We start from the raw sequence: 12,300 nt of genomic DNA on the forward strand, positions 1-12,300 counted from the left end.
CGTTCCGGTATATCGGACCGTACCCAGGGTACGTTCCGGCAGTACCCTGGGGGACATAGACCCTATCAGCCGTACTGGCACGTGTACTATCAGCAGGAGGGAGGGAGTGCACTATTTTCCGTTTTTAATCCTCGGCTTCCATAGCTAGAAATTTTCAGTATTAGATCCGGGAATTTGTACCAAATTTTCCATATATTATTGAGGTCCAAACTATTGCATTATGCTGGAATAGGGTGAGACTATATAATAATAGCTGTAAAAGGATGAAATGGAGAATGGAAATAAATTGTATTATGTGAAGTGTATTTCTCAATGTAGATGATCTACTAGATCACCTCTGTCCCATTGCTTTCTGCCAGTGTTGTAGTCGAGTCCGCACCCCCCCCCGAGTCCGAGTCCGAGTCCGCGCCACCCGAGTCCGAGTCCGAGTCCGCACCACCCGAGTCCGAGTCCGAGTCTAGTTTTGATAAAGAAAGGGAGAAAATCGGGGAAAAAGGGGAAAAAGGAAAAAAATCGGAAAAAGGGGAAAAAGAGGAAAAAGGGAAAAATTGCAACAGTGCATCGTAGACATTCGAAAGTGTATAGCGATGTTTTACGTGACGTCATAGATCAGGTCACGTGTAGTTGTTATACATGTGTTGTGGTTGGCAAAAGCGAAGCATGCTGCTTGACATTTACAGATGAATGACCACATGTTCTGATAGAAAGTGCTGTTTATGTAGTGCACGTACACGTGCGTGCGTGCGTGCGTGCGTGCGTTCGTCTGAACTTACACGTGCGTGCGTGCGTGTGCACGTACACGTACACGTGCGGGCGTGCGTGCGTGCGCGCGTGACACGTACAAGTGCCTGTGCACGTACACGTGCGTGCATGCGTGCGTGTGGCGTGTGCACGTACACGTGCGTGCGTGCGTGCGTGCGTGTGTACACGTGCGTGCATGTGCGCGTGTGCACGTACACGTGCGTGCGTGTGTACGTACACGTGTGTTCGTGCGTGCGTGCATGCGTGTGCACTTACACGTGCGTACATGCGTGCGTGCGTGTGCACGTACACCTGCCTGCATTAGTGCGTGTGTGCGCGCGTGTGCATATGCACGTAGACGTGCGTGCGTGCGTGTGCACGTACACGTGCGTGCGTGTGTACGTACACGTGCGTGCGTGCGTGTGAACTTACACGTGCGTGCATGCGTGCGTGCGTCCGTGTGTGTGCACGTACACGTGCGTGCGTGTGTGCGCACGTGTGCAGGTACACGTGCGTGCGTGCGTGCGTGCGTGCGTGCGTGTGCTTGTATCGAACAATATCACGCATCTGCTTGCTGCCAACCGTTAAACTGCGTATGTGCGCATATGACTTAAATGTTTATAAACATGAAACATCGCCATAGCAAAGAGCTTATAATGATATGATGATATCAGGAGTAAGATAATATAGTCTTATATATTATTATTCTTATATTATATTAGTTACTATATTATCTTACTCCTGATGATATCATTATAAGCTCTTTGGCCATAGTCAGCCGAAAACACAGAGACACGAGTCATACGAAACGTGTCAAAGTAACGGATCCATTTCTGTTTCACGAGAATGACACGGCTTGTTGAACCAAATGAGAGATAGTGCTAGTACCTTCGAAGTGGAAGAAGAAGAGAAAGAAGTGGTAGAAAAAGCGCAAAAGGACGAAGTGACAGCAGATTCAAACCAAAGGGACAAGAATCTTATTAATTGAGCCATTGAAAACGTTACAAGATTAGGCCGTGTATCTAGAAAACCTAAGAGTTTTAGTTTTAAATTCTTGTAAACTGCGTGTTACAATATGTACAGTTGTGTACTATGTATGTAGTGGCCTCGAGCCGGCCTCGACCCGAGTCCTCGAGTCCGGAGGGCTCGAGTCCGAGTCCGAGTCCGAGTCATTGCACTCCGAGGCCAAGACCGAGACCGAGACCAAGGAAAACGGTCTCGAGGCCGGTCTCGAGGCCAAGACCGGCCTCGAGACCTACAACACTGTTCAGTACGACTACTGTTTCCACTCATTATATATTTCGTGTTACACCCTGTCATAAGAGAAAGACACACTTTAATTTTCTGAACACTTTTTCCAGTACGCAATTTAATGTTATGTTCGTGAGCAGTATTGCCTGAGCTGTCCTGAGGGAAATATCAACTAGTATGAAGAATTTTCTGCAGTATATTGGCCGTGCATTACCCCTACAACTGGCGTGCATGAACTAGGGTCGATTTTTACACTTACTCTGCCATCTGTAAGGATTTGTGAAGTATTTGTGTGGTGTGATGATGTAATGTGTCCTTTTCAGATGTACAAGAATGATATAGTTTACTTAAATCCTCCCCCACGCATGACCAATCCGCCGGTCTGGGAGAAAGGTTCGATTCAGGCATCCCCTCTTGTGGGGGAGGGAGAGGAGAGCAGAGAACCTGAAGGTAGGTATTGAACTCTAAGTGTTTTCTCACAATCTATTTATACCTGTTTTTATCCATCAGTTGGCTGCTTGCAGTTGCCAATCGGTAATTTCCCAAAGCGTAGGCCTCCCACATCCAGTGAATATGTATACGGACAAACGCATACTCCATGCACCAGACAACACTAATTTACAAGGCTAGCCACCTTAATTCATAGCATTTAAGGATTCATACTCTCGAACGTCTGGTCGCTATTAATATCAATGAATTTCGGTGGCTGTCCAACCTTACTTGCTTCCGTACCGTGCTCGTTAATCCTAACGTGCGTGTGTATCACTCCCTTTTTTACATAAAAACTGCCAGTTAAATGTTGCATCTGCTTTGATGAGACCGTTTGCTGTTTCAGTTAATTCCTGCAGTTTCCGATTAAGTTCCCCACAGCGAAACATCCTTGCCCCCTCCCATCGCCTCGCCCGCTGCAAAATAAAAGATAAAATTCGACGCTAAGAAATTGAAGTTCGACCCCTGTTGTGTTTCTTAGTCGTCCTGCCTCCGATTCCGGAACACGTGCAATACGTGTTGATAGGCGCGGGCACGGCGTCGTTCGCCGCGTTCCGCGCCATCAAGTCCAAGGATCCGACTGCAAAGGTGCGAAATCTGTGGAAGATATGCGTGAAAAGAGGTCTAGTCAGCATCCTCTGTCGCCTTTACTGTGACAGTCTACTGTTTATTTATTATTAATTGCGTAAAATCCTTTATTTGTGGTATAGCATTACTTTTAAGTTTTTACGTGATATGTCAAGATCGCATAAGCTGTAGTTATATGTGCAATGTGTACATGTGATTGCATAATGCGAGCACCTGCCTTGTCTGTTTAAGGTGCTGGTGATTGGGGATGAAGATCATTACCCCTACATGAGACCTCCTCTCTCAAAGGAGCTGTGGTTCAGCGATGACCCCAGAACGCCAACTACTCTGCGATTTAAACAGTGGAATGGCAAGGAGAGAAGGTTTGTCCGGTGGAAAATGTTCAACGTACTCGTTTAATATATGCATACGGTAATTAACCCATCCGCCTGGCACTATACACTGATGTGTAAGTGCACGACTGTTTTTGTGTGCGTGTACTTCTAGTGATCTCTCTATCTCTCTGTGTCTGTCCCCTACAGTCTGTTCTTTGAGCCCGATGCGTTTTACACGGAGGCGAGAACGCTGCCACTGCAGGAGAATGGAGGAGTAGCGGTCGTCCGTGGCCGTAAGGCGGTAAAGATCGACGCGGTGAAGAAGAAGGTGATTCTGGACAACGGAATTGAAGTCAAATACGATAAAGTGTTGATCGCGACCGGTGAGTGTGTTGAGTGATGATGTTGTTGTTGTTGCAGTTGTTATCGTTGTAGTTGTTGGTGTTATCATAAATTTAGTTGCTGCTGTCATTGTTTTTCTTGACGTTGTTGTTGTTGTTGCTGGTGGCGGCGGCGGCGGCGGTGTTGGTGTTGGTGTTGTGACTGATTTCATCATTGTTGGTGTTGTTGTTATCACTGTTGTAGATGTTGCTGTAGTAGTAGTAGTAGTAGTTGTTGTTGTTGTTGTTGTTGTTGTTGTTGTTGTTGTTGTTGTCATGACACAAATCATTAGTCAAAATGTGTATTGTAGGTCAAGACCAATAAGCAAGTGTGCATTGGTAATTATCGATATAGTTTTCAGAGAGTAGTATTTAGACATGGTATTTACATGTTATAGTTATGTGGTAATTTTAGTTTAGAATTCTTTTTTCTATAGGTGGGAAACCTAGAAACCTTCGTGCAGTACAGAAGGCTGGTGATGCAATGAAAGGCAAGGTCACTCTCTTTAGAGGAGTAAGTAATGGCTTTGTGTCATTATAAGTGAATGGCGGTAAATAAATGAATCACATTGATGTAAAAGGTTAATCAATATACTAGTAACTTTCATTACTTCTGCCATTTGCATTTTAAAGACTTGTGATCTAAAATTTTATGATCTTTAATCCTTAAAGGCAATGTCATTCACTGCACGCATGCATATGTGCATGTGTGCGTATGTGCATGTGTGATAGATAACATGCTTAATTTATCACAACAGGTAGAGAGCTACCGTAAGCTAGAGAAGGTGGCCTCATCCGTAAAGTCAATAGCTGTCATTGGCGGTGGATTCCTTGGCAGTGAGCTAGCCTGCGCTTTAGGAAAGCGCGGCCATGAAACGGGTCTCAAGGTCATACAAATGTTCCCAGAATCTGGTAGGAAAGAGCATTGCATTGTATTACATTGCACTGCATTGCATTGCACTATAGCTGCGTTCACACGTATACACGGCTTAGCTGGTACCGTACTTAGTTGGTGCTAAGTCCGGTTAAAATGCGTTCACACGAGATACACGAGATTCAAGGCTTAGCTAGCTCGGTATAATATAGACTGGTACCCGGTCGACAGTTCCACACGCTACCCTAACGTCGTGCAGCGAACGGGTAGCAGTCTAGGTTAGAGCGCTACAGTTTCGCAATTCACACGAACAATGCGTTCACAATGCGCGAACAACACGAACAATGCGTTCACACGACAATCAATACGCGGCCAGCGTGGTGCCGAATATACGCGGCTTAGTTGACGCGGAATATGATTCCGCGCTTAGCAAGCCGGAGCATTCGCGGCTAAGCAAGCCGTGGCTAAGCAAGCCGCGTATATTTTAGCGTGTGAACGCAACTTTTCTCCTCGTGTGAATGCAGCTTATATTGCATTGTATTATATCACACTGTATTGCACTGTATTGTTTTGTATAGCACTGCATTACATTGTATTGTATTGCATTGAATTCTATTGCATACAATTGCATTGCATTGCATTGTATTGATTACCTCAGCATTCTAAGTTGCATTGCTTTACATAATAATTGAAATCTATGGATTGATTGTGATTAGCCATAGCCACGATGTAGTGGGTAGGGCGAAAATGGATGTCAGTACGTGACCCTTCTTTCCTTGCAGGCAACATGGGAAGAGTTCTCCCAGAATTTCTGAGTCACTGGACAACTAACAAAGTGGCAAACGAGGGTGTGACGGTGATGCCCAACTCTGTGGTGAAGTCGGCCAGCATCACACGCTCTGGAAAGGTGTCCCTGAAGCTAAAGGATAACACTGAGGTACAGATGTGTGACAGATAATCATTGTTGTACAGATTTCCAGGTTATAACACGTGTGCGTGCATGCATGTGCGCTTTCGCGTGCATGTATGCATATGTATATATATATATAAGAGCAATTTAATTAGCTGATGTAAATTTATTTAGACAAACCAGTTTAACGAAATCAGATCAGATCATCAGTTAACGAAACTTTTTTTTCTTTTTATACTTGGCTTGACACAGAAGGAGTTTATCATCGTCTTTACATATCTGTGTGCGTGAGTGTGTGCTTGCGTGCGCGTGTGCATGCGTTCGTGCACATGTATATACATGTACACATACACATTGCCTACCGTTCCTTGCAGGTGGAAGCTGATCATGTCGTCGTTGCCGTGGGGATCGAGCCGAACGTCGAGCTGGCGCTGCCATCCGGCCTCGAGCTGGACGAGACGCACGGCGGCTTCCGAGTCAATGCCGAGCTCGAGGCACGATCCAACATCTGGGTGGTGAGTACCCCGACCCCCGACCCCGACCTGCTCGTCTCACGCTCACGAGGCCGCCACGCGCTGGGGTGGTTTTCATCAGATGAAAGAAACCGCGTATTCGCGTGCAGGGGGGAGGGGGGGATACTTTGCATTATTGCTAGATGGCTATCAAATCAATTGTCTATCATTTACATATCTATTATCTAGTTCCGTGTTTGTGTTTTTTTTATCATGGTGAATATCTTTAAAGTCTAGATAGATGATAGTGATTTCTTTGATTTGTGGGAGACACAACGTTTTAAAGATGCAGTGAAACGTGTATATGAGGGTCAGTGAATGGAAACACCCAAAATTGTGTCTGTATATCTAAGTATTGTGTATATGGCACTCAAGTGAAGCGCAAAAAACATTCTTCATAGACAGCTGATTATAGAGGTGTAAGCTAAAAAAAATCAAACTATTTCTTTTTAAATGGCATATAGCTTCGCAGTCTAGAATTCAGTGCTTCATTTTGCTCGTGGAAAACGTAACTTTCTAATGGCATGTGGGTGTGCTGTGGTCGTGTTCGCTACAATCTTAGTGATGGCTGTATACTTGTGCAGGCCGGTGACGCGTCGTGCTTCTATGACATCAAGCTCGGAAGGAGGCGTGTAGAACATCACGACCACGCCGTAGTCAGTGGCCGGCTAGCTGGCGAGAACATGACGGGTGCTGGAAAGCCCTACTGGCACCAGTCTATGTTCTGGTAAGTGAGTTATGTGCGCGTGCGCTGTGCATATAGGCGGCTGCCACATTTGTTCTATGTAGATGCATATGACATATTATATGTTCCCCACGTGTTCCACGTAGTTGGATTTGTAACGTTCGCTGTGTTCCACCTGTATAGATGTGATATGTTCCTAATGTGTTCCACATGGATGGATGTGATATGTTCTGTGTGTGTTTCACATAGATGGATGTGATATGTTCTCTCTGTGTTCCACATAAGTGGATGTGATATGTTCTCTCGATGTTCCACATAGGTTGATATGATGCATTCCTTGAGTTCCGCGTAGGTCGATGTCATATGTTCCCCCACGTTTTCTGCTTGGTTGTTCCCTGTATGAGTTTGTGTTTGTACTACAGGTCTGATCTCGGACCTGACGTAGGATACGAAGCAATCGGCATCGTTGATTCCTCGCTTCCAACAACGAGCGTCTTTGCAAAGGCGACCGAGAAGGACACGCCCAAAGCTGTTGTCACAGCAACCGGCGAGGGAGTCAGGTCGGAGACAGAGGAGGTGAGCGGGGTGAGGTGGCCGGTATACGTAACATTGATCCTCGGCATATTACTGTGATTTACACGTGAAGGGACGGTAGTACAGTGGTCCCCTCCTTATCGAGACAGATCGCGAACCGCGAAAATGTCCTGATTAGGAAAGTGGAGGTTTTGATTAAGCGGCGAACGCATTTTCAGTCACATGTTCATACCTGTCCAATACACACCAAATATTTAGCTCACCTTGACATCGTCAAGATGAGCTATTGCCATGGGGCGCGTCCGTCGTCCGTCCGTCCGTCAACATTTGGCTACGGTCAACGATAACGAGAACTGTTTGACCCAACATTTTTCAAATTGCATACAGTTGTTACTCCTATGGGAGAGATGTGAACGTCCTATTTTGGAGCACGCCAGTTGACCTACTTTCGAGCCACGCCCACTTTTTGGCAAAAATGGAAATGGCTATAAGTCAGTTCAGGTTCAATGGATTTTGCTCATTTTTGGTATGTGAATGAATAAGGACTGGCCCCAAAACATATCACAGGGGTTTTGATATTTTTTTTAAAATTATGCAAATTAGGTAGATTTTGGCAATTTCATTATGCATTACAGTGTCTGCCTATGGTCAACGATAACTCAGGAACCGTTTGATCCACATGTTCAGGGCGTCAAGTTCCTATTTTTTCCTATTTTTTCCTATTTTCTGGACAATTCCTATTTTCTCCTATTTTCTGGACAAATTCCTATTTTTGAGGGCTTTTCATTTTTCGGAATCCAGAATTGTATGTATCCTTCTCAGAATGCAGGAATATACATTTCAGGTAACCCAATTTTCAAAAATTTGGCCCCAGACCCCTTAAATTAACGTAATATACTCTTTACTATCACAGATTTTATTTCAGTAAAGTTGTTTCTCAGTTGGATGTGGTATGTGTATCCAGAGGGGGGGGGGCAGGGGGTCCGGACCCCCCCTTTTTTAACCCAAAAAAGGGAAAACACATAAAAGATAATTTTCTGCTTAAAAATTTGGAATTCCATCTTGCATTCTAGACATCAAAATTACTGCTCAGATGCTCTCGAATTGCACCAATTTTTTAATTTTATTGGGGAGGGCCCCCTAACCCCCCGCCCCAAAGTGGCAACGTGCTTTAGACGCCGCATAGTCTGCCTTTGGCACCTTTTTAGCTCACCTTGACATCGTCAGCTGAGCTATTGCCAATGGTCTGTGTCCGTCGTCCGTCCGTCGCCTCTCCGTCAACATTGGTTTCGTCAAGCGATAACTCAGGAACCTTTGCCCACATGTTTTCGAGAATGGGTCTGTAGTTGTACTGCTAATGCTCCCATGAGGCCTATTTTATGGAGCACGCGCAGTCCGCGTTACTTTGGCGAGCCACGGCGATTTTTGGGAAAAATGGAAATTGCATTAGTCAGTTCGGTTGAACGGTTTTGCTCATTTTTGGTATGTGAATGAATAAGGGCTAGGGGTTTTGATATTATAAAAAAAATTTGTGCAAATTAGTAGGTTTATGCATTTATGCAAAAACGCAGATAACAAACAGTCTGTGGTGTCACCTCGTCTAGTTCGTTTTACAGGATTTCATTGACAATATCTTTGCAGATATTGGAGTATTTCTCTCCAGCCTGCCGATAAAATGTCTATATTAGAGTAAAGTTTTACAAAACATGTCGGAATGCAGCATATCTATTTATTTGGAATGCCATTGCTACAAAGCGGGTATAGCGCCATCTACCGTCACAATTGTGATTCATTTTGGTTTATAAATTATTATTGCCATATACAGATCGCAACCGTGTGCTAGCGACTAGAAAAACTCCTACGAAGTAAACACTTCCATGCAAGCAAATTAACCTTTGACAAAAGTTGTGTTATGGCAGGGAAACACCATTGTCACGTGGTACATAGCAGCTACGAGAATAAGCGTTTCCTCTCATTCATCAGGAGCTCCGCTTTTATAGGCAGTTCATAAATCTGAATATTATAAAACGTCATTTGTGTGTGAGCTGCAGTGTCTCATTGACACTTTCATTATAAAAGTGCCTTTATTTTACTGGACCCCCCTTTTTCAAAAGCCGTGTATACATGTATGTCATATTTTTGGAGTAGTCTACCATGTATGGGTGCTTATGAATGTATAAACTGCTTATCATTTTAACATGCATTCTCATTATAAATCTCAAAAATTTGTTCGATGTGATGTAACTCCAAATATGTATATAATACAACCATTTTGTGTGGATCGGGATGGCTGTAGGGGTGTTGGCGAGGCCTCTAGCAACAAATATTCCTATTTAACATATATTTTCTCACCAAAATTCCTATTTTCCTCCTATTTTTTCACATCTGAAATTCCTATTTTCCTATTTTTTGAGCGTCACTTGTCACTTGACGCCCTGCATGTTTCAAATTGCATACAGTTGTTACTCCTATGGGAGAGATTTGAACATCCTATTTTGGAGCACGCCAGTCAACGTACTTTCGAGCCACGCCCACTTTTTGGCAAAAATGGAAATGGCCATAAGTCAGTTCAGGTTCAACGGATTTTGCTCATTTTTGGTATGTGAATGAATAAGGACTTGCCCCAAAACATATCACACGGGTTTTGATATTTTTTTTAAATTATGCAAATTAGATAGATTAGGTCAACCTACTTTTGAGTCATTCTAAACTGCGTGTTTGCTGCAGTTTTTTTAGGGGTAGTGAGATGCGAGATTCAAGAAGATAACTTGTGGTTGCGTACTACCCACTCGTACCTTTGACCAAAATAACAGAAAAATGACAATCTAACTGGTTAACAACTCTACAATCATACCTACGTGTAATATTGTGTTTTAGATTCTTCGTTACAGTAATTTGACTGGAATATTTTATTGTTTTTCTTTGCGCGATAATCGAAGACCAAAATGGCGATCATTTAGGCGTAGCACCATCTCTCGCCCAGATTTCAGACTTTCAGATCTGAAACATTTATTTTCACATCAAATATTACGCATATATAATTATCAAGAGTATATAATGGGAGATATGGTATATAATGGTGTTATTGCACTGATATTAGATAGCCTGTAGCATAACCTGGGAAAAAATGTTGACATAAATTTTGAAAAACTGCCGTAAAATGTTCTGTGATGGACATGTATGTACTCTTACTATATCATCCCTATGATTTTACACACATGACTAAAGAGCACGATTGGTTCATTCTCATTGAAACCTATGGAGTAATTTCTCTGCCTGTGCCACTGCTAAACCGGAATCATTGGGCATGCACACAACCTGCGTTATGATCAGTATGCTTTCTGACCATTGTCGAAATACTCACGTACCACGCATGCCATTCACGCGTTACTACTCTACATGACACAGGCTGCAACGATAGAACCACCACCAACAGAGGGCGCCAGTGAGCCACCCGCCAAGCACCAAGAGGACTACGGCAAGGGTGTAGTGTTTTACCTGAAGGACAGCGTTGTCGTGGGAATCGTTCTCTGGAATGTGTTCAATAGGATGCCAATAGCGAGAAAGGTGCGTTCCTTATCCAGGACAGCTGTCACGATAGCTAGTCTGTACAGATGATTGTGCTGGTATAACCACAGGTTACTTGGTTGATCTCGTTATGTCTAATCAGTGCTTGACACTGCCGGTCGCCCGGTCGCCAATGGCGACCAAAACCTCTGCTGGGCGATTAAAAAATACCAAAAAATATATATTACAGGCCCAAAATAAAATCTTTGGGCGAGTACAATTTCTGTTCGGCGTTAACACAGCGCAAAACAAGTGCTCAGATTTCGATTTATCGCAACACTCGGCGGACACGGCTTTCCTATTCTTCCTATGTAATATATAGCTAATTAGTCCGGGAGCTAGAAGGGTCCCACGTGCACCCCCCCCCCCCACAAACCTCGAACCAAATATTTTTCTGAAGCCCATGACGCCCTGATCACGAAAATAAATGTTAACATTGCGTTTAAGTTGGGACGAACTTCCGGTTATGACGTCATCAAGGATGGCCGCCAAAGTGAAATTTACCCAAATGTGAAAAAAATCATAAAATCTTTATTTTCGATCAAATTTAACAAGTGAGGTATTCAAAATGACCGCAAAATAGAATAACAACAGATCTATTAACAAAACAAACTACTATGAAAGATTCATTTCCGTAAAAAATGAATTTATGTCGATTTTTAGGTCAAAATTTCATTATGGTCATTATTTTTTGGTCAAAATTTCTTCCCAGAAAGCAAACAACATAGTCATCGATCAAGAAATGTTTTATTCACACTATTGAGCTGAATGACCACACACTATTTTGTTCATATCCTGTGTATCACAACTGTTCAAATATCAAGCAGTCATATCAAGCAATAATTTGCCGTTCTGTGTGTCTAAATACTCTTAAACAAACGACAGAGGTTCATGTCATTCGCGGGGTATATCATCGCTCTCTCAGCGGCGCGCTGCTCTCTCTCTCTCTTCATCCCTCATCTCTCCCCTTTCCTCTCCCAACCTCTCTCACTCCGCTGCCACGGCGCGGCCTCTCTCTCTCTCTCTCTCTCCTCTCTCACACAGCGCGCGCGTGCGGCGCTCATTCTCTTTACCTGCTTCCCCCCCTCTCGTCTGCTCTCTCCTCACTCGCGAGGCTGAATGCGCTTCTCTCTCTACGTCTATCCGCCTCCTCCTCTCTCTCTCGCCTCTCTCTCTCCATTGCGCTCCTCCTCTCACTGTTATCACTAACCGCTCCTCCTCATCTCCCCTCTCATTAACAATCAACAAATAATAATGATAATAATAATAATCAAATAATAATCGTGATAAATGAATACTATCGGCGTATTCTACTCTCTACCCTCGCTCCTCTCTCTCTCTCTCTCTCTCTCTCTTTCTCTCATCTTCTTTCTTCGTCTCTCTCTCTCTTAAGCATTCTCGTCACACACAGCGCTGCTCTCTCCCTCTCCTCTCTCTCTCTCTCAGTCATCTCTC

General features: G+C 43.9%; 1 protein-coding gene across 5 annotated transcripts in view; it reads left to right on the plus strand.

The window, feature by feature from the left end:
• Positions 1 to 12,300, plus strand: part of LOC106808807 (apoptosis-inducing factor 1, mitochondrial-like) — a 33,529-nt gene that overhangs the window by 16,716 nt on the left and 4,513 nt on the right. For all 5 annotated transcript variants that reach the window (XM_014811661.1, XM_014811664.1, XM_014811665.1 and 2 more), the window contains exons 4-14: positions 2,316 to 2,442; positions 2,963 to 3,069; positions 3,301 to 3,431; positions 3,591 to 3,766; positions 4,201 to 4,277; positions 4,522 to 4,675; positions 5,420 to 5,574; positions 5,922 to 6,062; positions 6,644 to 6,786; positions 7,167 to 7,320; positions 10,687 to 10,845. In XM_014811661.1, coding sequence (XP_014667147.1) covers positions 2,316 to 2,442; positions 2,963 to 3,069; positions 3,301 to 3,431; positions 3,591 to 3,766; positions 4,201 to 4,277; positions 4,522 to 4,675; positions 5,420 to 5,574; positions 5,922 to 6,062; positions 6,644 to 6,786; positions 7,167 to 7,320; positions 10,687 to 10,845 — 1,524 coding nt within the window. The remainder of the gene's footprint in view (positions 1 to 2,315; positions 2,443 to 2,962; positions 3,070 to 3,300; positions 3,432 to 3,590; positions 3,767 to 4,200; positions 4,278 to 4,521; positions 4,676 to 5,419; positions 5,575 to 5,921; positions 6,063 to 6,643; positions 6,787 to 7,166; positions 7,321 to 10,686; positions 10,846 to 12,300) is intronic.

This window comes from Priapulus caudatus, unplaced genomic scaffold, assembly GCF_000485595.1.
Source record: "Priapulus caudatus unplaced genomic scaffold, Priapulus_caudatus-5.0.1 Scaffold306, whole genome shotgun sequence".
NCBI classification, from domain to species: Eukaryota; Metazoa; Priapulida; class Priapulimorpha; order Priapulimorphida; family Priapulidae; genus Priapulus; species Priapulus caudatus.